Below are 27607 nucleotides of genomic sequence, written 5' to 3' on the forward strand. Positions count from 1 at the left end.
TCTCCTTCCTCTCTCCTCCTCCTCCTTCCCCGCTGCTCGCTGTGGGCACTGCGGAGGCCTCACTCCGTGGGGGGAATATTAAGGAGCCTGGCTGGTGTGAGCGAGAGATCCTCGTACGTGTGTGCGCATACAGGCCTGCCGGGGGCACGGATGTGCCGAAGGAAGTGGGGGGCGGCAGGCCTTCCCCCCCCCCCCCAGCTCCCTGGACCAGCCTACCCAGGATGCTCGGCTCTGGGGCCTCCGGATGCCCTTGTCTTCGAGGAGCCCCTGCAGGATGAGGAGGAGCCTTCTGGGGCTGCTCCTGCCCCCCCCCCCCCCAGCTGGCTGGCAAGAAGGGAGTCAGGCTGCTACCTGCCCGGCTGCTGGGCTGGGCCCCTGCATGGCCCCTGGGTGACCCTCCCCCCGGGCAGTCTCTCTGGCTCTCTGCCTTTGGGTGCCCCCCAGCCCAGCCTAGGGAATCGGGCAGGTGGGGGCAGAGAGGGGGCCTGGGCTCCCCCAGCAGCCTCCAGAAGGCCCCCCCCCAGTCCCTCCTCTTGCCGGCTCCGTCTAGCAGGGAAGGGAGCTGGCAGGGGGAGGGGAGGGGAGGAGGGGGCTGCATCTGGGCTCTGGTCTAGGACTGAGAGCGGGTCAGGCGGGAGCTGCAGCAGGAAACTCCCAGACCTGGTGGTGACACGGGCCCAGAGGCAGGTGGGAAGCGGCCACCCACAGTCCATTAATGTGTCCTCACCCCATATATCTGCATTTCCTCTGGAGAAAGCCTCTCCTGGTTCCCATCAGGTTCAAATTCCTTCCACTGGGTCTTGACTTCTCTTCTCCCCCCTCTCTTCAGCCCCCTCCCCTGCCTTCTGGTCTGTGCTTCCCCGGGTTTGGAAGGCAGAAGGCCTCAGGCTGAGTGTGACCTTGGACAAGTCACTTCTGGGCCTCAGTTTCTCCATCTATAAAATGAGAGGTTTGGACTAGCCGGTCTCTGGGATTCCTTCCAAATCTAGACCCGCCATCCCATGACCTTCTGGTGCGGGCACCTCCAGGTCCCTTAGCCTGCCTTCCCCATCTCCACACCCCCCCCAGAACCTCCATGTAAACAATTGCTTCTCAGTTTATTCCTGATAGTCGCTGCCACTCAGCCACCTCCTTTGCTTCAGAAATGACCCCCCCCCCCCTAGGTCTAGAGACGGGAGGTCCTGGGTTCAAATCTGGCCTCAGACACTTCCTAGGGTGACCCTGGGCAAGTCACTTCATCCCCAACCCCTAGCCCTGGTGGCTCTTCTGCCTTGGAACCCACACACAGTGCCGATTCTAAGATGGAAGGGAACACACACACACACACACACACACACACACACACACACACACACACACACACACCCCTTTCCTGGAAGCCGCCTCAGATTAGCTGGGGGATGAGGCCAGCACTTGAGGCTCTCTCCTACTGGCTTCATTCATCCCAAGCCCCTACAGGGCCCCAGACTATTCCCAGAACTCTAGCTGAACAGCCAGGGAACGCCACGGGCTATCGGCTCCTTCCCACTCCAGAAACTGGGCTGTTACTAAAAGAGACCTGAGTGCGAGCTATTTCAGGATCTCCAGGGACAGATTGCACAACCTCCTTTGGAAATCCATCCCAGTTCCTGGGTCTGCCTAAAACTGCGGCTGCAAATTGAGTCTTCCTTCCAGGGTTCTAGAGAAAGAGAACAGCTGGGTCCAACTCCATCTAGCGTCATTGTGGAAGGGAGCTCAGAAGCAATTAGCCCGACTCCCTCATTTAGCAGAAAATGAAACTGAGGTCCAGGGAGGTAAAGGTGACGCATCTAAGACCACAAGGACTCCATGAAAAGGGCAGGACTGGAACCCAAGTCACTCCATCTGTGAAGTCAACTTCACTCTTATCCCTATAATTTGTCAAAGGCTACAATAGCCAGAGCCCAAAACTAAGATGGGGCAGCTGGAGCTGTGCTCTAGGGCACTGAATTTGGAGGGTGCCAAATTGCTTTTTTCTTCTATTCCTTATAAAAACAATTTTTTAACCTACATTTTGTCTTAAGTTTTGAGTTCCAAATGCTCCTCCTTCTTCTGAGCAAGTCCTTCTTCAACTGCATAGACAAGATGAAGCTTGGCAACTCATTCGCAATCACTTTACTTAAATCAGAAAATATCCTCTCATCTTGCCCGCTCCATCTCTTCCTATTTTCCATCATTCCCCCCCTCCCCACTCCCTTCCCAATATGGCAGTCTGCTCAGCGACAACCCTTATGCCAGCGTCCCGGGGTCTGTTTCTGCCCTGTGCGGAAACATCCTGCCTAGATGCTGGAATGAAGGGAGAGTTCGCCCTGGGCTCCGTTTGGGTACTTACTAGGGGTGGGGTTTGGGGAGGGGGAACAAATCCCTGGTTCCAGCTCTGCCCAGAGCTGAGTTGAGCCCCAGGACCTCCCCACCAGTCATCCGGAGGTTCTATCTGGCTGGACTGATGGATGGATAAAAGTTTCTCATTATTTATTGCCAATTTTAGAGGCTTCAACTCCCTGCCACCTCCCTCCCCACTTCCTCAGGGAAATCAGTTACAGGATCATAGAATCAGGGGATGGGACAGCTGGGAAGGTTCTGAGAGATCATCTGTGGTCCAAATCCTTCACTTTACAAATGGGAAGGGACCCAAGGACTCACAGGCTGAGAAGAGCTGAGACTAGAACCCAGATCTTTTGGGCTTCTGAGTCCCTTGTTCCTTCATTCTATATTACACCCCACCCCAATCTAAGGGACAGAGAGAAGCTCTCCAACCCCTCTGCTGGAAGGGTGTTGATGTTCTGTATCTCTCTGAGAACCCTCCCTCCTTCCCTTAGAGAACCAGAGATCTAGAACCAGAAGAAACCTTCCACACCATCTAGCCCACTACCCCATTTTACAGAGGAGCAAACTGAGCCCCAGAAAGGAACAAAATAACTTGCCAAGATCACATAGAGTGAATGGCAAATTCAAACTCACATCTTGAGAACCGAAGTGTTAATGAACCAGTTCAAGCTCCCCATTTCCCCCTGTCTTTGGCTCTCTTTCTCCCTTCATCTTCCCTTTTAATTCTCTTTCTCTTGCTTATCTCCCTCCTTTTCTCTTTCTCATCCTTCCTTTCTTTTTCTTTGTTCTCTATCTGCTCTCTCCCTTTCTCTTTCCCCTCTTTCCTCTCTTTGTCTCTTCTGTTCCTCTCTGTCTGTCTCCCCCTGACCTCCTCTCCCATCTCCCCACTTCCCAGACTCCAATCCCATTCATTATCCCCCCCCCCCCACTAAGGTCCAGGACAACTCAGGCAGCGACACCCAAAAGAATCTGTTGGGGGGCAGCTAACCTGAGCAGAGGGGAAGGAGAAAAGGGCCAGCGACCCAGAAGGAGGCTAGCTGAGGAAGGAAAAGGGGAGGGGGGTCACCATCCACAAGCTCCCACCCTCCCCCTGCATTGCAGGCCTGGCAAATGTGGCCGGGCCCTGGTGCCCCCTTCACATGAATCCAGCCTCCGCACTGCCCCGGGCCCAGATCACCTGCTACCATTTACAGGGGCAGCCGCAGCGGGGAGTCCAGTTTGGGGGTGGCTTGGATTAAACGTCCCATTTGATCTAGAGCTGGAAACCCGACTCCTTCAATTTAGAGATGGGAAACAGGATTCCCGGATTTCAAGTAGAAAAGGACATGGAGATCATCTAGTCCAACCCCCTGATTTTATATGGAGAAAACTGACCCAAAGAGAAGGACTGACTTAAGAGCCAGAGTGCCCCGCACTCCTTCCATATGCACAATATTATGTAGAAGAGCCAGGATTCGAACCTTGGTCTTGGCTCTAGACCTAGAATTTGTCCCCCATTGAGGTAGTCTGTTCTCACCCCAGCCCACAAAAGGCCTTTGACAGCATTCCAGGGCTCCTGAGTGTGTTATCACTGACCAGACCCCTGATCCACTGGGGCAGAGAAGTACCTTTACCACTTCGGCACCTGTAGTCTCAGGGTTACCTGGGAGCCAAAGGACTCACCCAAGGCTACACATCCAATCTGGGTCAGAAGCAGGTCTTCCTGATCCTGATCCAGCTTTCTACCCATTCTCCTCCATGCCAGGCACAGAGGAGGGGGAAAAGAGGCCCCATTTCCTACCCCTTGGCACTGGCTGTGACCTGTGCTTGGGGACGTTCTCCCTGCTCCTTCCTGAATGCCTCAATCCCAAACTGAAGGTGATGCCCGGTCTGCCCCACCCTGTGGTTGGCTCTGTTGCCCTCTCGAAATGGCTTGGCATGGAATCATCTGTGCACACGTTGCAGCCGGCCCACAGCCCGGCCAAACATAAGCCCCCTGAGGGCAGGGCTACTTTCTTTTGGGGCTGTATTTCCTGAGTGCCTGGCACGGGGCAGCCACTTACTAGCCCGGACTCTTTGGCCGCCTGTTCGTATAGATGCCCGTTAGAATGGAAGCTCCCCGAGGGCAGCGACAACTTCACTGTTGTCTTTGTATGCCCAGCTCATAGCAGGCACCAAGAAACCAAGAAACGCTGGTTGGTATCCCTGGTGGCTAATAAGTGCCCAGCGGGCAGGAGGCCTTTCATTTCCTCCCTCTGTGCCAACCCCACAGTGAACCCTGGTAGCAGCTGGCTGAAAAGAGCTGGCATCGTTTCTGGGTTCCAGTGGGCGCTCGGAGGAATCTCGAAGGATTTGGGGGAGGGTCAGAGGTCAGGACTCTGGATCCAGCAGTGTGTGCCCACCTCAGGTGGAGGCAGGGAGAATGAGTGGGAGGCCTCAGAGCAATGACTTATTGCCTTTATTCTGCTGACACCCCAAATGGCCCCCCCAGCTGGGCCCAAGCTCTCCCATGCTCACACGCACCAGGCAGGAGGGCTAGCACGCATAGCAGACACCCAGACATCCATTCTCTGGCTCTGTGAGTCTCTAAGGGGCAGGGGGTCTGCTCCTCGGCTGGCCCCCTCCCCGATTTGGAAGCCAGCCTCAGCACCAATCAGGCTGAAGGAGGGGGGCTGGGAGGTATCAGGAAGGAGCCGGGTCCTCCCCCTCCCCAAAGAGTCCCTGTGCAAACTCGCGGTGATGACGGCTGGCTCTGGAGCAGGGGTGGGGTGTCCCGTACATGCCCTCACTCCCTGAAGCTTTTCCCCCTCCAGTTTCTGAGAGAGGAGATGCTTTTTCTTTTTTGCCTCCCTGGGGGGCCCTGATCCAGGCTGGAGCACCCCCAGGCTCACCACGGCAGTCACTCCAGCGTGGGGAACACCCAAGTCTGAGGCTATGGGGGCACCCCCCTGTCTGGGAGCAGGGAGGCCTGGGCCCCATGGGGGACGGGGGGTGGCACAACCCCCATCCCCTAATCCATCTTCAATATGAAGAGGTGGCGTCCGTCCTAAGCGTCCTGGCCCTGCTGTTGCCCACGGAGGGAACACGGGCCACTGTGGGGGGCTTCCGCTGGTCCCCCGACACATTGTGAACTTTGGGCCGCAGCCCTTGGCCAAGCACCCAAACGTCCGAGTGTCCGGCCATTCAGAGTTCCTGGGCCACCCCGGGGGCATCCGGGGCAGGGTGAGGGGGTCAGACCTGCACAGGCAACGTCTGATTCATTTGCAATCGCATATCCTGGATGCTACTGAGAATCTTTTTCTGGTGTCCGGCCAAAGTCACTCCAATCCGGAGCAGGTCCCTGTGGGGGCAAAGCGGGCACGGTCAGGCTCCCCAGGGCATCTCCGGGGCCCTCCCTCTCTCTCCCTGTGCCCTCTGTGCCCGGGGCTCCCCTGCTTTCTTGCCCAAATACTCTCCCTCCTCATTTCTCTGCATCCCAGAATTTCTAATTGGGGTTCAAGGCTTGGGCCACACGCCGCCTCCTACAGGAGGTCTTTCCAGATTTCCTCAGCCATTAGCTCCAGCACCCCCATCCTCGTTGTCCAAAACATCATTTGCATTGACTTGTCTTAAGCCACATTCTTCCCCTCTAAGTAAAGGCAGAGTTTCCTGAGGGAGGCCCATTTCAACTGAGTCTTTTTTATTTGTAAACCCTCCCTCACCTTCCTTCTGTCTTAGAATCAATCCTGTGAACTGGTTCCAGGGCAGAAGAGTGGTGAGGGCTAGGCAAGGGGCAGTTTAGTGACTTGGCCAGGGTCACACAGCTAGGAAGTATCTGAGACTTGATTTGAACCCTGAACCTGCCCTCTCCAGACCTGGCTCTGTATCCACTGAGCCACGCTGAGTCTTTTAATCCCCAGCAGCCATCCCAGTGCCAGGCACATAGTAGGCCCCTAAATGATTATTGGTTGGCATCCTTTGGTACACACAGACACAAATACACATGTGTGTTGTCTCCCTCAACGGCTGGCAAGGACTGATTCATTTTGCCTTTGAATCCCTAGGGCTAGTATACAGCAGACGCTTAATAAATACTTGTCTAATCGAATCCCAGATTCAGAGGGTCATCAATTTAGAATTAGAAGGGGTCTTAGGGGCCAAGGAGTCCAATCCCCTCCCCGTTTTACAAATGAGAAAACTGAGACCCAAAGAAAGGAAGTGACTCGTCCAAGGTCATACAGGCAGGGAGGGACAGAGACAAGATTTGAATCTAGGTCCTCTAAAACTAGAATTTTCCCACAGTATCTATCCATCGAGGATCAGAACATCACTGGACTGAGGTGACAAAGCGGAATGGTCTCCTGCTCCTCATTCTCAGAGACGTTAGGGGATGGGGGATGAGTGAAGGGAGCTGGACCATGACGGTCACGGTCTGACCCCAAGGAACTCTGCCAACTTGAAAAGTAAGGGGAAGAAGCAGGATTTGAACTCAGATCCTCTAACCCCAAACCCAGAGCCTTTCCCTCTGCTGGCTGAATGGACACTCACTCCGCCGTCATCTGGGCAACGAGGTCAAAGGAGGCAAAACCAGCACTGACGAAGCTTTCCTTGTACCGTCCCATCTTGATGGCGTCCAGCCAGTCCCCAACCGTGGTGAAGGTGGTGTAGTCAGGGACAGTCCGGTCTAGCAGGGGCTGCGACACCCTGCGGGACGAGAAGAGGGGGACGTGAACCCCTGGGGGGCGAGGGGAGAAGGCGAGCGCCTGCCGGGCCCAAGCAGGGAAGGGGGGGGGACTCGTACCCGGACTGGACGCTGGCGATGACCTTCAGGCTGGCGGCATTCCGGATCAGCTTGTCCAAGGTATTGACGATCTGGGCAAACTTGGGCCTCAGGTTCCGGTCCCGCACCCAGCAGTCCAGCATGAGCTGGTGCAGGGCGGTGGGGCAGTCCATGGGGGGTGGCAGGCGGTAGTCTTGTTCCACAGCATTGATCACCTGGGAGCCGGGGAGGGGGCAGAGAGACGCCCAGAAGGCATGAGCCCCCGAAGCCCAGCCCCACCCGGCTCCTCCCTGAATGATGCCCCCCCTCTCTGCTGCCACATCTCAGAACCGAGGCTTAGTTCTGGCCACCTTTTCCCCGTCTCCTCCGCTAGTCCCAGAGGCCTGGCTCGGGGCTCGGGGCCGGCTGAAGACTCAGCCCCCATTGCAGGCAAAGGTGGGCTTCTGGAGGGGGCAGCAACCCTCTGGCTTTGGCCTTGTACTCTCGGCTCCTACTTAGGGCTGGAGAGGAGCTCAGAGGTCATTTAGGACAACCCCCTCATTTTACAGCTGGGGAAACTGAGGCCAGAGATGGGAAGGGGGGGGTGACTCGCCCAAAGGCACGCAGTTAGATCTGAATCTGGGGCCGGGGACCCCGCAGGCAGCCCCCCTTTCACGGCGCGCTGCCCCTCCTTGAAGAAAGCTCGCCGAGCGGAGGGGCCCCGCGTGTCCCCACTTACGTCCTGGTTGCTCATGTCCCAGTAGGGCCGCTCGCCGTAGCTCATCACTTCCCACATGACGATGCCGTAACTCCAGACGTCACTGGCCGACGTGAACTTCCGATAGGCGATGGCCTCGGGGGCCGTCCATCGGATGGGGATCTTCCCGCCCTGGGGGGAGACGGCGGGGGCCCTTGAGCCTGGATTCGGGGGGCCCCCCTGCCCCTGCCTGCCCCCCCGCCCCCCCCGGCCTTCGGGCCCCGTACCAGGGAGCTGGTGTACGTGGGGTCCGCGGGGTCGTCCTCCAGAAACCGCGAGAGGCCGAAGTCGGACACTTTGCAGACCAGGTTGCTGTTGACCAGGATGTTGCGGGCAGCCAGATCGCGGTGGACGTAGTTCATCTCCGACAGGTACTTCATGCCCGCCGCGATGCCCCGTAACATGCCCACCAGCTGGATCACGGTGAACTGCCCGTCATTGAGCTGGGGAGAAGCGGCACAGGCTCAGGCTCCCGGCGGGCCCCTTCGGCGAAAGGGGAGGAACGGGGAGCCCCGGATCCCCCATCTGGCGTGGGGGGTGGGTCTGGGCCCCCGAGAACGCCAGGCTCCAGAAGCAGGAGAGAGAGCAGCCAGATTGCTCTTAGCCCCCTTTTACGGATGAAGAAATGGAGGCTCAACAAGAAGAACGGTGCCACGGGGACGCCAGGGAGGGGGAGGGGAGCGGGGCCGGCTGGTCACTGGAGTGACCCTCAGACTCTGTGATTCCAAGAAAGAGGACGGGGACAGACAAGGGAACCCCGGCTTAGGCAGCTGAACACTCAGATCCGAGTTCGAATCAGTTCTATGACTTGGAGAGGGCGCTTGACTCACCCGAAGGAAAGAATCCAGGGCGCAGTTTTCCATGAACTCCGTGAGGATCATGACGGGCCGGCTCTTGGTGACCACTCCCTCGAGGCGGATGATGTTGGGGTGGTCGAACTGGCCCATGATGGAGGCTTCGCTCAGGAAATCCCGCCGCTGCCTCTCCGTGTAGCCGGCTTTCAGCGTCTTGATGGCCACGAACAGCTCCCGGCGGCCCGGCTGCTTCAGCCGGCCCCGACACACCTCTCCGAATTCCCCTGCAGGTCACAGGCCACGGATTGGACACCGTCCCTTGGGGTGCCCCCCTCTCCCTTACAGGGATCGGCAAACAGAGCCCCAAATACGGTGCATGGCACACGGGGGCACGGCTTAAACGCTCACTAATCAGATAGAGCCCTCCCTAGGCTAGGGGCCCTCTGCATCCTCACCTCCCTAGAGCAGGCATTCATTAAAAAAAACAAAACAAACAAAAACCCTTCCTTCTCTTCCGTCTTAGAATCAAGACTGTGTACTGGTTCCAAGGCAGGAAAGAGGTAAGGGCTTGCAATGCGAGCCAAGTGACTTGCCCACAGCTAGCAAGTGTCTGAGGCCAGATCTGAACCCAGGACCTCCTGTCTCTAAGCCTGGCTCTTAATCCACTGAGCCACCCAGCTGCCCCCAAGAGGAGGGACCCTTAATCTGGGGACTGTGAACTTTTCTCTATAAACACAAATATTCTGAGGATTGTAGCTTAATAGAATTGTTCCCTTTGGGATCATAGATTTTGTTCTATGCATTTAAGAAGTTATTTGGAGAAGGAACCCATTCATGCCAAAGCGATCCATGATACAAAGGGGTCAAGAACTCCTGCCCTAAAAGGAGGGTCTTCTCAGCCCACCCCCTGCCTCCTCATCCCATTCCACCTCCCCTGTGGCTCACCCGCTCCGATGACCTCTTCAATCTTGACGCAAGAGACATCGATCTCTTTGGCAAACTCCCTCACCGCCTCGTTGGGGTCTTCATAAGTGAAGGGGTCAATGTAAACCTTCATGCCAGGGGCAACTGGGGGCAGAAGAGAGGGATCAGGGAGGGACAGGGTTCCTGGAGGGGGGAGGGAAGAGGCGGAACTCAGGTTGGTCATCTTTAAGGGAATGGACTTGGTAGAGAACTACAGAGACATTTGGGAATCCATCCATCCATCCATCCATCCTTCCTTCCTTCCTTCCTTCCTTCCTTCCTTCCTTCCTCCTCTCTCTCCCTCCCTTACTTTCTGTCTTAGTAGCAATTCTAAAACAGAAGAATGACAAGAGCTGGGTAACTGAGGTTAAATGATTTGCTCCGGTCACATAGCTAGGAAATATCAGAGGCTAGGCTTGCTGGATGGGCCAAGGGGGCTGGACTCATGATTTTACCAGCTCAAAGGGGTAACCTGAGGGAGATCAGAGGCCAACTAGAAATAACTTTTCCTTCTCCTTTGTCCCCAGGGAAGGCGACATCCAGGGAAAGACTCTCTCCATTCAGCCTGCGGCTAAAGAGCAACCAGGCCAATCAGAAATGGGGCACCCTCTATGGCCGGTAGACTCCAGCCCCCTGCTGCCCAGCCTCCTAGCAGTCACCAAGAACTCCTGTTTCTTCTTTGGGCATCAGTCTGCCTCCTCTCTCCCCACTCACCCCTACAGCCACCAGCTCAGACCAGGCCCTCATCATCTGCCTTGATTATTAGCTGGGCTGCCCACCTGCCCTCCTTCAGTCACTCCCTACTTCCAAACCACCCACGGCCATGGGAATCTCCCTCAAGCCCCACTTTCAGCAAGCTGTCCCCGTTGTCCACCAGACCCAGCCAGGTTCACTGGGCTGCCTGGATTCTTCTCCCTGGTTTGCAAAGCCCTGCCCCCTCCCCACCCCCATCCAGCATGCCCACCAAGCTCTCTTTCCCACTCATCCACTGTTTAGGCCAGCTGGCCCAGCCTCCTCATTCTCCCTCACACTCCTGCTTCAGCTAGGTCCCCACTCCCTCTCTGCTGCCCCTCAAACAGTCACTGCTCCCTAGGGTGCCACCTCCCATCCTTGCCGCCTGGCCAAAACAGCCTCTTCCTTTACGTCCAGCTCAGTCCCTCATTCTGGCAGCCTCCAGACTAACACAAGCCCATGTGCTTCATCCCAACCTCCATTTCCCTTCTCCATGCTGTGCTGTCCCGCCGTCTGCAGTGCGCCCCCTCCTTCCCTTCACCTCTCAGAAGACCTGGGCTGGGTAGCAGAAGGGTGACCTCCCACATGAGGCCTTGGCTGACTGTCCCTCAGTCTCCTAGCTACCAGTGCTGGTGCTTGGGACAGTGATAAGAGCATCAGATCAGGGTCTGAATATCTGCTTTTTTAAAAATCCTCATCTTCTGTCATAGAGTCAATACTAAGTATTGGTTCCACGGCAGAAGATCAATAAGGGTTAGGCAATGAGGGTCAAGTGACTTGCTCAAAGACACTTAGCCAGGAGTATCTGAGGCCAGATTTGAATCTAGGACCTCTCATCTCCAGGCTGGCTCTTTATCCACTGAACCACGTAGCTTGTCTCAAACCTCTGCTCTTTTACTTCCATACCTGGGGGACCTTTGGCAAGACCCTTCCCCTCTTAGCCTCAGTTTCCTCATTTGTAAAACGAGTTCACGGAGTGGTACTGCACTCCTCTGGCTACTGACAAAAGTCAGATTAAAGGGCCCTTCCAGTTGTGACCCCATAAGCAGCCCCCTCCCCCCCACATGTTTCTGCGTGTCCGTGTTCTCTCTCCTGCTAGTATCTGGGTTCCTCGCATCTCACTGACTTAGTTTCATGGAAAGTCCTCCTTTATGGGTATCTGGAAGGGCGTCAGCCTCCTGAGGGCAGGGAATGCTTCTCCCTTGGCTACCCCCAGCACCCAGCCTAGTGCCCGGCTCAGAGGAAGCACTTCAGAGCCATTTGCTACCCAGTGAATGACGGGGCACCAGAGTGTTCCTGCTCTGGTCTCCTCTGGCTAGGCTAGGCTAGGCAGTCCCGGAGGGCCCAGCCCCTAGCTCAGGCCTCATAGCGCAGGGTTAGGCACCCGGGAGCAAAGCAGGGGGAGGATAGGCTCCGCTCTGAGGGGCGGGTGCCCCAAATCCAAGGGGCTCGAGGAAAGCAAAGGTGGGATGGGAAGCCCGTGGTGGGAGAAGCGAGTGAGGAGGCGTCAGAACGCCGGGGCTTCCCGGGGAGGAGAGAGCGGCCCAATGCTTGGCACTTACTGTACTGCTGCAGCTTCTCGGTGTACTCCGAGTCAGAGCCATGGCGCTGCTTCCTGGAGGGGATGGAGGGAAAGCACAGGGGCCAGGTGGAGAGGTCAGTCATTGAGACATCAAAACACACACACACACACACACACACACACACACACACACACACACACACACACACACCCTCCGTGCCTAGCTTGGGGCTCTGGGCTCTGAGAGGGTGGACATGGGCAAACCCCACCTATCCAGCAGAAAAAAAAAGTGGAAAGAGAGTNCCCTTTGGGTGGGTCCAAATCCCCTCACCCAAGTCTGCCACCCATGAACTCACCCAGAGGAGCCTGGCACACACACACACACACACACACACACACACACACACACACACACACACACACACACCCTCCGTGCCTAGCTTGGGGCTCTGGGCTCTGAGAGGGTGGACATGGGCAAACCCCACCTATCCAGCAGAAAAAAAAAGTGGAAAGAGAGTAAATCTGAGGACCTGAGTTCGAATCCTGACTGACATGTTGTTCCTGTGTGACCTTTGGACAAGTCACTCATCACTCCTGGGGGCTACTTTTTCCTCTTTGGTAAAATGAAGGAATTGGATTAGATGGTCTTAAAGGTCTTTTCCAATCCAGATCTATACTCCTTTGTCACTTCCCCCCCTCCCGAGCCTCAGTTTCCTCCACCATAAATGAGGGCGTTGGACTCCCCATCGAGCTCCAGGGTCCCATGTGTCTAAGCCCTGCCAGGGCCTGATGAGACAGAGAAGCTGCGGGGAGCTCTAGGAAGGAGAAGGTGGTCTCAGAGGGGCCGGGGATATCGGGGGAGCCTCATCTGATCTGGGGTCCCCGAGATCGCTGTCAGAGGGACGGGGAGCGGACCTGAGGCAGACGATGGCAATGACGACCACCACCACGAGGAAGACCAGCCCGGCAGTGGCGGAACCCACGATGAGGGGCAGCTGCTCCTGGAGCTGTTGGGTGCCTGGACCTAAAGGCAGGGGGAGGGGCTTGAGGGAGCTGCTGAGAGAGACGCTGGGGGGGGGGGGGGCGGCGGGACCAACAGGGGAAGGATTAAAGAGAGGGAGGGGGGAGGGAAGCACGAGGAGATCCCCATGAACGGATGCAGAGAAGTGAAGAAACGGAAGCAGGAGAAGCCCGTTTCCATGCCCACAACGACTTCTCTGGCACACGGCGGGGGCCTCCCTGGGCAGGACGGTGTATACGCGGTCCTACAGCGGGCGATCCAGCCTCATTTCCTTTGTAGCAAGGGAGGAGTCCGTGTGGAGGGATGGAGGGGGAGGCCCAAGTATTTAAGGAGGAGCTGAGCAGAGGAGGGAGGTGGGCCGGGGCTGCCGGGGCAGGGGGCCGGGTGGGGGCTCCTCACCTCTCTCCCCCGTGGTCTCGAACTCGGCGGGCTGGCTATACTGGCCATAGCCAGCCACGGTGCGCGCTCGGACTTGAACCACGTAACAGGCGTCCGGCCGCAGCCCGTCCAGCTGAACCGAGTTCCTCTGGCTGGTCACTGTGGACGCGATGCCCTCGCTCTGCAGGGGTCACAGAGGTTGGGGGGGGCTCAGAGGCCTCCCCCGCCCCCGCCGCCCTCCCCACAAACGTGCACCCAGGCAAGTCCCCGCACACTTATGGGCACCCACATTTGCACACTCACGCCGTACCAACCTTTTCAAAGTACTTCATTTCATAGTCCAGGATGATGCCGTTGGGCCGCTCGGGGGGCGCCCAGGACAGGGTCAAGCTGCTGCCTGAGCTGCTGTGTAGACGCATGGTGGGCACCTCCGACGGCGCTGGGGACACAGGGGAGACGTCATGCCGGCCCGTCCCACCCAGAGACAACAGAATCCAGGGGAAAGAGGCCTGGCCTGGGGCGCGGGGGTCTGGGTTCAAATCCTGCCCCTTTCCCTCACTGCCTGGGCTATTTGCACGTCATGCCCCCCCCTTGGTAAATGAGGGAGTTGGATGATGGCCTCTGAGGGGTCTCCCAGGCCCCCCGGCACCCCCCCCACGCCCTCCCCTCCCTAAGGCTCCAGGGCCGGCCAGGATTCTACCCTAAGCCCTTTGGGGCCTCTCATAGAGGCCGGAGGCAGCCCGGGAAGGTCCAGGGAAATCCTCAGCCCTTGGAGACAGGAACAAGAAGAGCCCCCGAAAGCCCTGGGGGTGGGGGTGGGGCAGGGACTGTTCTTCCTTCTGTCCTCCCATCTCATTCGGGTGGAATTCGGGCGGAATTCGGGCAGCTTTTGAACCCAGGCCCCGGGTGAGGGCCTGTGCAGAGACTGTGGGGCGGGCCCTGCCTCGGCCCCCCGCAGCCGCCCAGCCCAGGGAGCCCTCGCGGCTTCGGCCCAGGCCCGGCCCCCTCCTCACCGGCCTGGTTGGTGGTGATGTTCACGGCGGCGTAGCGCGGCGGGTGGGGGCTCTTGCCCGAGACCCCGTTGACCGCCTGCACCTCGAAGCTGTAGCGCGTGTGGGCCAGCAGGCGGCTCACGTGGACGCGGCGCTCCGTGAGGCCCAGCTGGCGCGGCACGAACTCCACGTTGTCGTCGCAGCGGGAGCAGGAGGCGGGGCCCGGCGCGCCGGCCCCGCCCTGGCACTTCTTGCAGATGACGTTGTAGAGCAGGTCGTCGCGGCCGCCCAGCTCTCGCGGCTCGCTCCACTCCAGCACCAGCGACGTCTCGTTCACGTTGGAGATCACGCTGTGGGGGGGGGACGGCACGGCTGGCAGAGGGGGAAGGAGAGTCAGGCGGGCGCCGCAGGGCCGGGGGCTCCCCGGGGACCCGCCTGCCACCCCCGGGCCGAAGTCGGGGCCACTCACTGGTGCAGGCGCTGTCGGCCGTGTCCGAGTCGGCGCGGTAGAAGTTGTTGTGGCACACGCAGATGGTGGCGGCCGCCGAGGTGGTGCGGCTGTTGGGGGGGCAGGGGAGGCAGGGCCCCTCTCCCTGCTTCGCCTTGAAGCTCCCGGGGGGACAGGCTGCCGGAGATGGGGAACAGGAGGCGGTCAGTGCCAAGGTTGCCCCATCCCAGCCCCGCTAACAAAGGGCGCTTCTGGCCTCCTGGAAACCCCACGTCAGCGGACTCCCCCCAACCCCCAGCCCCGGGCCTCAGCCACGACGTCAGCCTCGCCACCTGGCCGGCTTGGGCTTGCTGGGCTTGGAACGGGGAGGGGGAGGGGGAGGAGACCTCCGGGGGGCGGGAGCAGAGACCCCTCGCCCTCCATCGCCTAGCCAAGGCCCAACACCTCAGAGGAGCCCCATCCCTCCCACAATCCCCCGGGAGAGTCCCCGGAACAGCGGCCCTATTATTCCCGGCAGCCCCTGGGGCAGAGGGTGGGCGGAAGAGGCAGGTGATGGCCAAGCCCTTCCGCATCTCCCCACCAGTCTCCGGAGCGGCCCAAAGAGGCGGCGGGAAGGGCATCGCTGAGTCTCCCAAGGGCTCCGCTGCAAGAGGAGCCCAGGAGAGGGTAAAGCGGGGCCAGCCCTGCCATGGGCATCCGAGCTGCCAGGGGGCCCAGAGCCCCGCCAGGCCAGCCCGCTGGCATCTCTGCACACCAGATTCTCTTAGAACAATACTGGGGATTGGCTCCCTTGCAGAAGAGGGGTGAAGGCTAAGCAATGGGGTGAAGTGACTTGCCCAGGGTCACCTAGCTAGGAAGTGTCTGAGGCCACATTTGAATCCAGGACCTCTCCCATCCACTGAGCCACTTAGCGGACCCAGGAGGTCCTTTAATGACTATTTATTTGTGGAGTCTGAATTTGTGTTGACTGCTGATGAGGTCCAGAAGTGAGGTGACTTACCCAAGGTCATATGGAAGCCAAGTTCTGACTCAAGTTTTGTCTTTAAACAGAAATCCTACTGCAATCCTACCTGGATGCTGCCTTGTCTCCCCGCCCGGGCTCTAGCCCTGCCTAATAGCAGTGATGATCTTCAACAGAACCCAACAGATCTGGGATGCCATCTCGGCAGGGAGCTCCCAGGGAGGATTTAGCACCTCGTTTGGCAACTTTCAGCCATCAGCTGCCATCGAGGGTTCCCCGGGGAACCGAGAGGGTGAGGGCTTTAGCCAAGGCCACCCAGCCAACAGGTGACCAAGGAGGCAGGACTCAAACCCGTGGCCTCTCGAGGAGGACCCAATGAGCCACCATTTTGGATCTGGCTTTAAGGTCTCAGGGCAGACCACACATTATCTCATCTGATCTTCCCGACTGTGTTGGGCGGAGGCACTATTATTATCCCCATTTTGCAGATTAGGAGATGGAGGCTGTGAAGTTAAGTGATTTGTCTACAGTCTCAGAGCTGGGGCAGCATGTAGCCCAGTTTCCCCATCCATAAAAGGAGGGACCTGGATGAGAGGGCCTCTGGGGTCCTGCCCAGCTCTTGGACGCAACTTACCCTCCCAGAGCCTCAGTTTCCCCATCTGTAAAATGACAGGGTGGGAGGACACAGCTTCTGATTCAAGATCTCTGAGCCTAGCATTCTAAGTCACTCAAGCACCTCATGCCTCAGTTTCCCCTGCTATAAAGCGAGGGGACTGGACCAGAGGGTCTTTGGGGCCTCTTTCAGCCCTTACACTCTAATCTGTGCCTCCACATCTCATTTGCCAGCCACTGAGTCTCCCCTGATGGAGGGAGATCCACATCCAGGGCTAGCTGGGGTGGGGGTCAGAAGCAGGGACGGCCCCGGCCGCCCTCTCGCCAGGGCCATATCCTTGCTCCTCTCCCCACTCCCCTCCCTGGTAAAAGGCGGCTAAGGGGGCCTGCAGAGCATCTGGTCCTTCCCTCACTGTCTCCCCAGTGAGGGCTCCAGCCGGGCCCCTTCCTCGGAGCCCGAGCCCAGGGAGCTGGCTCTCTCCTGTGGGGCTCCCAGAGCCGAGTGTAGGAAGCATCGAGGGGCCAGGAGGTTCCTCGTCAGGCCCGCCTCCTGTGGGGCAGCAATGAGGTAGGAGTCCTGGCTGCCAGCTAGCCTGAGGCGAGTCACCACCTCTCTGGGGCTCAGTTTTCTCATCTGGGAAATGGAGGTAATAATAGCTACCCTCCCAATCCTACCGGCTTCTTATCAGCATCAAAAGAAATCACGGAAGTAAAAGTGTCTTGGAAAGAACATGCCAGACAAGGCCAGAGTTCTGCCGCTGGCCCGTCTCCCCCCTGCTAGCTTGCCCGGCGATCGATGCAGCCACCAAAAAGGTCTTGGACAACAGGGAGGGAAACGTACCGCCCTTGTCGGGGCCAGAAGGTGGTGCAATAGGGGGGCAGAATGCCAAATATGCCGTTTGCCGTCATCTGGGCACCGGGTGGCTTGGCTAAAATGTTTGGCTTTGACTTTTTGTTTTGAAACCCTGACCTTGTGTCTTAGAAGGAATACGGCGGGTTGGTTCCAAGGCACAAGTATGTTAAGGGCTAGATAATGGGGGTAAGGTGACTTGTCTAGGGTCACCCAGCTAGGAAGGGTGTGAGGCCAGACTTGAGCCCAGAACTTCCCACCTCTGGGCTCGGTTCTCTATCCACTGAACCACCCAGCTGCCTCCTTGTCTTTCTTTTAAGGAAAGGGAGGATTTCTGTTGTTCCAGAAATTCGCATGAAAGAAAAAGAAAAGGAATCCAGAACTTTTTTTTTGTTTTTGTAAATCATTTTTAAGGGTGGCTAAGTAGCACGGTGGATAAAATGCCAGGTCCAGAGTCAAGAAAATCTGAGTTCAGATCTGGCCTCAGACACTTTCCAGCTGTGTGACCCTGGACAAGTCACTTAACCCCCACTGCCTAGCCCTTCCCGCTCTTCTGCCTTGGAACTGATACTTAGTGTTGGAAGTTCGGAAAACATAATTTTTTAAAATTGTTTGGTCAGTGATGGAATGGCTCAGGGGTCTTTTGCCTCAGCTTTACCAACCCTCTAGGCCTGGCAGATGTGCCAGCTGAGGGGATCCAGCAATCTTGGGGTGTCTCTGTCTGACAGGGCTCCCCTCTTCTCAACCCCCGCTTTAATTCCCATTAAACAAACTACCTCTCAGCGGGCACAGGGCACCAAGTGGGAGGAGGGAGCCTGGGCTGGGAGCCATAAGCCTGGGTGACACCACTACGCTTCCCCCTTCCCCACCAAGGCCAGGCCCGTGCCAGGAGTGCCCATGCTGTGCCCACAGTCACTCACCCTGACACTGAGTCTCCTTGGCAGCAGGTTCATAGCCAGCAGCACAGGTGCAAGCCCCCACGGGCACCATCCACTCGCCATCCCCGTTGCAGTAGAGCTTGAGGGGCACCGAGACCTCCACAGCATTGGGGATGCAGGTGCCAGGAGCGATGACCAGGGAGGTGGGCTCTGCCCCCGTGAGGGTCTCCGGGAAGAGGGCGAAGCTGGCAATCGTGCGGGCACACTTCTTATAGAAGACTCGCACGGAGAGGAGGGACATGCAGGCCCCCTGGTCCTGGAACGCCAGGTAGAAGCCAGCCTTGGACAGGGGCCCAAAGCTGCGCACCTTGGTGTTGACGCGACCCGAATCCAGGCGGGAGAAGCTCTCGTCGGGGGCGATCGTGTCCACCTTGATGTAGGGATTCTCCATCCAGAAGGGGCTCGAGGCCGAGGCCACGTCGCTGTCCGCCTCGTAATAAAAGAGGTTGAAGGTCTCCTTGCAGGAGCCGGGGATGTTGGGGATGCTGTTACAGTCCCGAACCGTAAACTCGATTTCCACGTACACCCGCTGCACCTCTCGCCGGCGGATGAAGCCCGTCCGCAGCCAGTTGTTCTGGTTGGACTCGCGCACGTTGCACACTTGGTAGGTCCGGATGGGGTTCGTGGACGAATCGTGGCCACTGACCTCCTCCCACTGCAGAGCAGAGACGGGAGCTCAGAGCGGGACAGGGAGGCCACCGGGAGGGAATCCCCTGACGTTAGAGATAGGTCCAAGCTCGGGCATCGCCCAGGCCCTGACACGTGAGGAAAGTGGGGGCCAGAGAGGGCAGGGGACTCGTCCTGCACCCCCACAGCGGGCCAGCGGCCAAGCGGGGAGGATCAGAACTCCCTCGTTCTAGAGGCAGAGGGGGAGATGGGACAGGGCATGAGGCCCTGGGAAGATGGCGGGGAGGGAGATGAGACACTTGGCAGCAGAGGTGAATGCAATAAAGATGGCGAGTGGAAGGAAACTGATATCCCAGGGAAGGAGCCAGAGACAGCCAGTGAGCTGGGTTGGTGGATGGAGATGGCAGTGACTGGCCCATTCGGAGCCTTTGCCCTCGGGATCAAAGACCAGCAGGCAGACAGACAAAAGGGCAAGGGGGGAAAGCAGGTACAGAAATGGGGCAGCCGTGCTTTCTGGGCACTAGGGACACCCTGGCAGACTGGCACCGTGCCATCCCCAGAAGGAACAAAGGCTAGGGGGGAGCGGGTGGGTCCCACTCTTCATGGACCAGGGGAGTGGAGGGCAGTCTTACCCCAGTTTCTGGATGGGGTGTCCACGCCAGCTCAGATGTCACCCACTTTGTGTTCATGAGGGTCTCTGGAGGGCAAAGAGACAATGGGAAGAAGAGAAAGGTCAGACGCTCAGCTAGCCCAGGAGGCAGAGAAGAGAACCAGGAAGGAGCTGCCTGAAGCAGGTCAGTAAAGGGAGAAGCATCATCCCCAGACCCAGAGGTGGGCGTGGGGCAGGGACACAAGTTCAGAGACACCCACCCAGCCCGGGCCTCACCAAGAGCTAGAAGGGCCCTTCCAAGGAGCTCCCTCCCTGCTCGCCCTCCCCAGGGCCCCATTCTCCTAGGACCCAAACCCTGAGGAGGCCCCATGCGCTGGCAAGGGTCCCAGAGGTCAGAGCCCTGGGGACAAGGCCTGGGTATCTGTTGCTGACCTCGGAGGCCTGGGTTAATGAGGCTGGAGCTACAGGCCGGTTCACACACCTACAGGCCTTACTAATCCCCTCACAAAGAGCCCGCCTGGTCCTTTATCCCTGAACAAAAGGCTGTGTGTGCCCAGACCCCTGCTGTCCCACTTACTCCCCTGACTCCAAGGCGGACACAAAGAGCCAACCACACACACAGCCCAGCAGAGCAAAGGGGCTGCTGGGGGAGGGGGAGGGACCCTCAGCCTCCAGAGCCTGCCCATTCCCAGCCACACAGAGAAGCCAGCCATCCCTTGGCTCCAGGGCTGCTTTCTATTGGGAACAAGACTTAAGGAGAATGGGTACAACTTGGAACCAGGGACAGAAGAGGAGACGGAGACCCTGGAGGCCAGGCCTGGACCCAGGAGAAGGGAATATAAGGGGGAGTGGCACACCTCCCCCCCCCCCAAAAAAAGAAAAACTGGCCCCTGGCCTTTCTGCAGCTTTGGAGGAGGAAAAGGGAGGCAGTCACGAATCCAAGAGGGTTAGGAATTGAGGTGCTGGGGCCATCTTCTCACCTCTCCACCATCCCTGGCACAGCAGCCCTGGTTCTTCTTGGATCTTCCCCAACAGCGGGGAGCTCACTAGCTTACAAGAAAACTAACCCAGGATTGCCTTCAAGTTCTAATTAGCCCAGGATTTCCCCCAGACAAAGAGAGGGAGCCTTTTCCCTCCTGTCTGTGCAGAGGCCTGCGGGCCTGGCACTAGTACTCTCAGGTGCCTAGGTGAGAATCCAGGGAGAGAGCTTCTGTTCTTAAACTCTTACTGCCCATCTTAGAATCCATACTAAGTACTGGTTCCAAGGCAGAAAGCAGTAACGGCTAGGCCATGGGGGTTACGTGACTTGCCCAGGGTCACACGGCTAGATTGGAAGCCAGGTTCTCCCAACTCCAGGCCTGGTGCTCTATCCTCTGCCCTGGCCAGATGCCATCACAGGGGAAAGACCTTGGCCTCTGGAGACTGCATCCCTGGGCTTGAGCCAAGCCTCTGCTGCTGGCTACCTGGGAGACCTTCCCCTCTCACTGGAGGTGGCCTCCAAAGGAGGAGGGAGCATTCGGGCTAAAGCCTGAAGGTCTGGGTTCCAGTGTGCTCCCTGAGACGCTGGCGGATCACGACGTGATCATGACAGCTGACCTGGGCCTGTGCTAAATGCTTTCCAATTATTATGTCATTTGATCCTCACAATAACCCTGAGAGCTAGGGGCTCTCCAGGATCTCCATTTTACAGATGAGGGAACTGAGGCAAACAGAGGCTAAGTGATTTGTCCAGGGTCCCACAATTGGTAAGTGCCCGAGGCTTGCTTTGAACTCGGGTCCTCCTGACTCTAGGACTGATGCTCTATGCACTGGGGCACCCCCTAGCTGCCTCTAGCTGCGCGATCCTGGGCAGTCACTTCTCTGATGGCTTATAGAAATGTTTCAGGCCAGGAACAGACAGCCTTTCCAGCTCCTGACCAATCAGGTCCAGTCTTGATAGCAGAGGAGGAAACTGAGGCCAGAGGAAGGGAAGTGACTCGCCTAAGGTCTCACAGGTTAAGTAGTCCCAGAGCCAAGGCCCTCAGACCCAAATTTCCAGCACTTCCTATCTTCCAGAAACACACACAGACTCGGCTGACTAGAAGAGAATTGGGGCAATAAATACAGAGACCCAGAGATAATCCGAGACTGCCGAGTCACAGGTCAAGAGGTTCAGAGGTGGGATGCCGAAAGGGCCCTTAGAGGCCCTCGGGTTCAACCCTCTCCTTTTATGGACGAGGCACGAAGCTACTGTCTGTTCTGGAGACTGGGAATCCAGGCTGGGTAAACAGCAATCCACAGACACTGAGACAGTCTAACTGGACCAGAGAGCAAGATGGAGAGAGCAGCCGCCAGGAAGACAGAGACAGAGTGAGAGGCTGCCAAGTGGCCTCCCCTACAGCCAGCAGCCCAGAGAATTCCTGTCCCTGGGACGGATCTGAGCCAAGCTGCTCCCCTCCCTACCAGCAGCTCTCCCTCCTTCCCTCTCTCTCCAGGCAAGCAGGCAGCTCCGACTCCCACCCTTGCTGGCTCCCTCTCCCTTGCCTGACTCCATCCCTCTTCTCCCTCCCTCCCCTCCCTCCTGCTTGCTAGCTCCCTCGCTCACTTCCTCCTGCTCTGCCCGTGCCAAACCCATCTGGAACTGTTTAAACCCAAATATTCAGCCCCCTCCCCCCCTCTAGCCAGATTCCTCCACAGTTTCAAACAAGCCTAGAGATGGGAGGAGGGAGAACAGGAGGGAGGGCAGGGAAGTGAAAGGGAGGAGAGGAGAGAAGAGAGGAGAGAAAAGGAAGAGAGACCAGGGCCTATGAGGGGAAACAGGGAGGCAGTCTTGCTCGCCACGGTATCATTTCTGGAGAGCCTGGGAGGGAAAAGGCTCTCGGCCATTGCTCAGTGGCGGCACATTTTTCTCATTAATAGAGAGAGGACTTGGATTTTTTGTCATGTGTGCAGGAGGAAGGGCCCCGGTCACCCTGAGGGGCGGGCCTGGCTCTCCTACTCCCGCCCACCCCCCTTCCTCCTGGATGGCTGGGTGGGACTCAGCCCCTTTGGTGGAGCCAACACAGCCCCATCCTCCCACCTCCTCCCTGGGGCCCAACGAGGGTATACACCTCTCTATCTGGGGGGACCAGCAGGGCAAAAGAGCCAGGAAAATCCAACCAGCACCCGGGGAGTTTCCCCTTCCCTGGGTCTTAAGGAGCCCCATCTTACAGTTCTGTGTGCACATAGGTATGGGGATGGGAGTAGGCACTGAGGCAGAAGTCCTGAGGGGATGCAGTCTCAGCAGCGTCTGATATCCCTGAGATGCCATCTGATACCAGTTCCTGCTTTCAGAACAGTCTCCCACCCCAGCTCAGCAGGATGCCAAGGATGGCCGATAGGCCCACGCATGCAATAGGCTTAGGGCAGCCAAAGGCAGTGTATACAGCCCAGCCCAGTGCACGTGGCTGGCCCAGGGATAGGGGCCACACTCAGCACGAGAGCCCACTTGCTCAGAAGAGAGGGAGCTCCCAAGTTCAGGTTTCCACAGAGACACAGAGCCGCCACGTGGCAACAGATGTGCGGCTCCCTGGTGTGTTCCAAGCACACAGATGCACTCAGGGTTTGCCCCCTGGCTTAGCTATCAGGCTCCTTACTGCTGGGGCAGAAAAGGGGCAAATCAACACACACTCACACATATACACACCCCAATTACCATCTTTGTTAGTGTTTACTTACAAATTCACTATTGCTGAATTTCATCTTTAAATATATGGTTACAGCTTTGATGAGATATCAGGCCACTGTTAGAGACATACATCAATGACTAGATTTTGTTAGTTACACTTTTTTTGTTAATTACCAACTCTATTACTGAGTTTCATCTTTAGATACACACTTAACAGCCTTGGTTGGCTTCTTGCTCACTGCTATACATACACATGCCAATTACTGTTTTTGTTAGTTACACTTTTTTTGTTAATTACCAGCTCACTATTACTGAGTTTCCTCTTTAAATACACACTTACAACCTTGGTTAGATACTTGCTCACTGCTATACGTACACATGCCAATTACTGTTTTTGTTAGTTACACTTTTTTTGTTAATTACCAGCTCACTACTACTGAGTTTCCTCTTTAGATACACACTTGCAGCCTTGGTTGGATACTTGCTCACTGCTACACATACACATGCCAGTTACCGTTTTTGTTAGTTACACTGTTTTTCGTTCATTACCAGCTCACTCTTACAGAGTTTCATCTTTAGATACAGTTACAGCCTTCATAGATACCTGCTCATTGCCCCCTCCCCCGCCCCCCCCACTCCCGCACACACACACCAATTACTGTTTTTGTTTATTCCACTGTTTTTCATTAGTTACAAGCTCACTATTGCTGAGTCCCATCTTTAGATATATAGTTACAGTCTTGGTTAGAGACTGCTCACTGCCACACACACACACACACACAGAGTCTACATTAAGAACTACACACTATGATTAGAGACAAATAGTTACAGTCTTTGAGACAAATGGACTTACAATTTGGGTTATACAGGAGACACACGCACATGTGCACATACACACACATATCCACTGAGCCTTGGTTAGATAGTTGTTAGAGACACACAATTTGTCTTCTAAAGCCATGCACGCACACACACACACATACATGTTCACATGCCCAAAGTTAGTTTTGGCAAGACACACTTATTGTTACCCATACACAGCCTTTGTTGGACGTATACTGTGTGTTACACGCTCAGAAAATCAGTCTCCATTAGACACATACACACTGTCCTCAGGTCCACAGCCAGTCTCTGTCTGAGGTACTTGCACATGTATACCCCCCCACACACACACACACACACCTGGTCCAAGTTGCATAAAGACATAGCTATATACAGTCCTAGCAAAGGGCCCACAGATGCCTCCGGCCCGGCTCTCCTGCTTTCCTAAACACACCACACTAACAAACACAGGCTCCAGTGCCCACAGACTTATTACATACATAGTCATAGTCAGATTGTCATAAACATTCAGAGTCTTCTTGGAATTCACACATGCACATGCTGGTGCCCAAACTCCTCAGGGTGTCTACCTGCACAAATGTACAGAGGCACACACAAGTAAGTCACAAGCATATCTCCTTGCCCCCTCCTGCCCCTCAGCCACAGCCCTATCCCCATCCAACTTCTCTCACACACTACTAGAGGTAATGTGCCTCCTTCGACCTAACTCAACTGCTTGTCCTGTCTGTCAGCTCTGGGCCAAACCCCCAGGGACTTGGAGGGGGAACTTGGAGGAAGGAACCTTGTTCTGGAAAGGGAGCTGCAGCTCTTTGGTGTCCCTTCCCCCAGGCTGCCCGCCTGCTAGCCTGCCCACCAGCCTTGGGTCCCCCAGGTGTGGCACCTCCTCTAGATAAGACAAAACAGAAGCACAGACAACATGGAGCCAGCTAGGCGGGAAAGTTGCTGGGGCAGCCCTCGATTGGAGGCGGGGAGGGAGGGAGGGAAGGACGGGCATAAAGGGCCAGGGAAGAAAGGGGTGGCAGGGAGTGGAGCCACCAACCAGCCGGTCTTGCCTCCTGTTGCCGAAGTTCAGGGATTGTTGAGGAATCTGGTCATGGGGCTGGGGTGGGAGGAGTCACTCAGGATGGGGCTGAGCCCCAGGGTGGGGCAGAACCCTCCCCAGGTGAGGGAGAGTTGAGCACTGCTGACACTGACATCAATCTGACTGGGGCTGAGAAGTGGCAGTTCTAGGGCCAGCACCTGCCTTGAAGGACCCCAAAGAGGAACAATATTCCTTGTTTCCCCGGCTTTTACCTCTCAAGTTCAGCCTCTTTTGCCCATTTCTGTAGTCAAACCCCAGACAGAGGGCTTGGCCTACACCACCATTGGGCAGTGACTACAGAGCTCAGACCATCCGGCTCTGTGTGGTCCCCAAGTCCCACTAAGAGCCAGTAAAGCCCAGAGTGCCAGAACCCAGCCCTCCTCCCTTTCAGCCTCAGGCCCCTGCTCCTAGCCCAAGTGTCAGGTCAGTCTGGTGAGCCTCGCCCTGAGAACAGGCGTGGCCCCCAAATCCACAGAGCCTGAAAAACGAGGGAAAGAAACCGAAGACTAAACCTTGAACCTCAACCAGAAGACGGAGAGAGCTCTTCTGGCGAGCCTTCTCAGCCCAAGAGAGACCAAAGTGCCAAGCAGAGGCAAAGAAGAAGCCACAGACACAACATGGCCTCTGTGGGGGAGGAAGAAGTAAGTGTCCTCCACACCCCCAGCCTGCCAGGAAGCAGACCAGGAGGGCCCACTCTCTCACCCATCCACTCCATTCTAGCCTGAGCTACCCCAAAGCCCTCTCCCCACCCCCACTCTGCATCCACCCATTACCTCACTCCCACAGACTTGGCTTGCCATCCCTCTCCACGGCACCCTGTCCAATCCAACCCCAGACACACACACACACACACACACACATGCACACACACACGCACACACACATGCACACACACACACACGCACGCATGCATACACGGCAGCCTTGGGGTTCCTCACCCTACTGGGTGAGAGAAGAGGGCAGCCTATGAGCTCAAGAACTGGGCGCTTCCCTTTAGCCTTTAGTTATAAATCCTTGGGGTGGCGGCATCTCCCCTGAGGGTCTTTGGGAGGCTGGACCACAGGGATCCTGGTCCTCCCTCAGCAGACCCATCCCTCTCTCCATCCTGAAGGTCTCTCCTTTGGCCCCTCAGCCTGAGGTCTAGAAAGGCAGGGGAAAGGGGGCTTGAGCATCCCAGACCCGGGAACACATTATGCTTTTCATTCTTCCCCTCAGATCTCTGGGATGTATAATTAAATAAACATGAGAGGGAGAAGCAGCAAGGCCGGAGCAAAGCAGCAGGCCGGGAGCCGAAAGCAGCAGGTCTCTCGCCCCAGAGCAGCCGCTCTTCCAGGGTGGGGGGGGGCCTCACATGGAGAAGCCCCCTCCCCACCAGAGAGCAGAGCCTCCAAGACGTGGCTGAGGCCTTCCTAAGAGCTGATCCCCTGGGAGGGGGGGACACAGGGACAGGGGAGAACCTGGTCGCCTCATCCTAAGGAGGGGGTGGGTCACGGCCACCACGCATTCACCCACCAGCTCAGGTGCCCAGCTGTGCCCAAGGCTGCCCCTCCCCCGGCCTCAGCCACTCGATCCTGACAAACCAGTTTGACTCAGCCCAGCAGGCCCAGGTACAATTTTCAAACTATTCAGGGCTGGTGATTCAGCCTCTTCAGGCTGTTTAATTAGCACACCGCCAGGGTGGTAAAGGCCTTTCCCAGGACAGTTGAGTGGCCGCCGCACGGTGGTGGCGGTGGCCAACGACGACGACGGCAACAGCTAATGAGAAGAAAATGCGGCAGCAAACTGGTTCCCCCAAATGCCTGCTGCCGTCAATCATCAGCCCCACAGAAATGCCAGCTCATGACAAAACTGGACGGGAGGGGGAAAGTGCACCAGCTCCCCAAACAGGTGAGTAAGTCACAGAAACCACCAGGGCCCATTGTCCCTCGGGTAGCAGCAGCAGCATCAGAGGCAGCAGTTGGCTTGGCACACACACACACACACACACACACACACACACACTCCCCTCTCTCTCTCTCTCTCCCTTTCTCTTTCTTCCTCTCTTTCTCTTTCTCTCCCTCCCTCTCTGTCTCTTTCTTCCTCTTTCTCTCCCTCCCTCTGTCTCTTTCTTCCTCTTTCTCTTTCTCTCCCTCCCTCTCTCTCTTTCTTCCTCTTTCTCTCTCTTCCTTCCTCCCTCTCTGTCTCTTTCTCTCTTTCTCTCTCTCCCTCCCTGTCTCTCTTTTTCTTTCTCTCTCTCCCTCTATCTCTCGTTCTTTCTCCCTCTTTCTCTCCATCTTTTCTCCACCCCTTTTTCTCTTTCTCTTTTTCTCTCCCTTCCTCCCTCTCTGTCTCTCTCCCTTCCTCCTTCTGTCTCTTTTTCCTTCCCTCTCTCTCTCGTTCTTTCTCTTCTCCACCCCTTTTTCTCTTTCTCTCTGTCTCTCTCAGTCACTATTGCTCCCTGAAACCAGCTCTCTCCTCCAGTTTCAGCCTCTGGGGCAACCCACCTTCTATGACTGGGACTTGGAGTTGCAGGGAGAGGGTGGCTCACTCAGACTCAATCCTCCCGGTTCCCACCCGCTGCCAGACTCTGAACAAAGATGGGGGAGATGGTGGGCTTCACTCCTCTTCCCTAAGTGGTCCCATGGTGACTTGTGAGGCAGGTGAGGAATTCTCTGCCTCATCTCAAATGCGGCCCATGATGGGGCCCGTCATCCCAAGGCCCTGTTCTGACCCACTCAAGCAGGACTCGGATTCCTTCCCAAGTGCCCGTTCTCCCAAAGGAATGGGGCG

The 27607-nt window shown here is 57.0% G+C and overlaps 1 protein-coding gene across 1 annotated transcript; it reads right to left on the minus strand.

Annotated features, from left to right (window-relative positions):
- Positions 1 to 4785: 4785 nt before the first annotated feature.
- EPHB3 (EPH receptor B3) lies at positions 4786 to 26783 on the minus strand. Its single transcript, XM_044676496.1, has 17 exons — positions 26748 to 26783; positions 21853 to 21858; positions 19291 to 19353; positions 18014 to 18686; positions 14692 to 14847; positions 14244 to 14594; positions 13545 to 13669; positions 13252 to 13411; positions 12747 to 12855; positions 11872 to 11924; positions 9560 to 9682; positions 8651 to 8898; positions 8048 to 8263; positions 7803 to 7952; positions 7106 to 7299; positions 6853 to 7008; positions 4786 to 5665 (listed from the first exon to the last, which is right to left on the minus strand). Exons 1-17 carry the CDS (start codon positions 26781 to 26783, stop codon positions 5557 to 5559), a joined length of 2928 nt encoding a protein of 975 aa, XP_044532431.1. The 3' UTR covers positions 4786 to 5556.
- Positions 26784 to 27607: the final 824 nt, after the last annotated feature.

The sequence above is a fragment of the Gracilinanus agilis genome, chromosome 4 (genome assembly GCF_016433145.1).
Source record: "Gracilinanus agilis isolate LMUSP501 chromosome 4, AgileGrace, whole genome shotgun sequence".
Classification (NCBI taxonomy): domain Eukaryota; kingdom Metazoa; phylum Chordata; class Mammalia; order Didelphimorphia; family Didelphidae; genus Gracilinanus; species Gracilinanus agilis.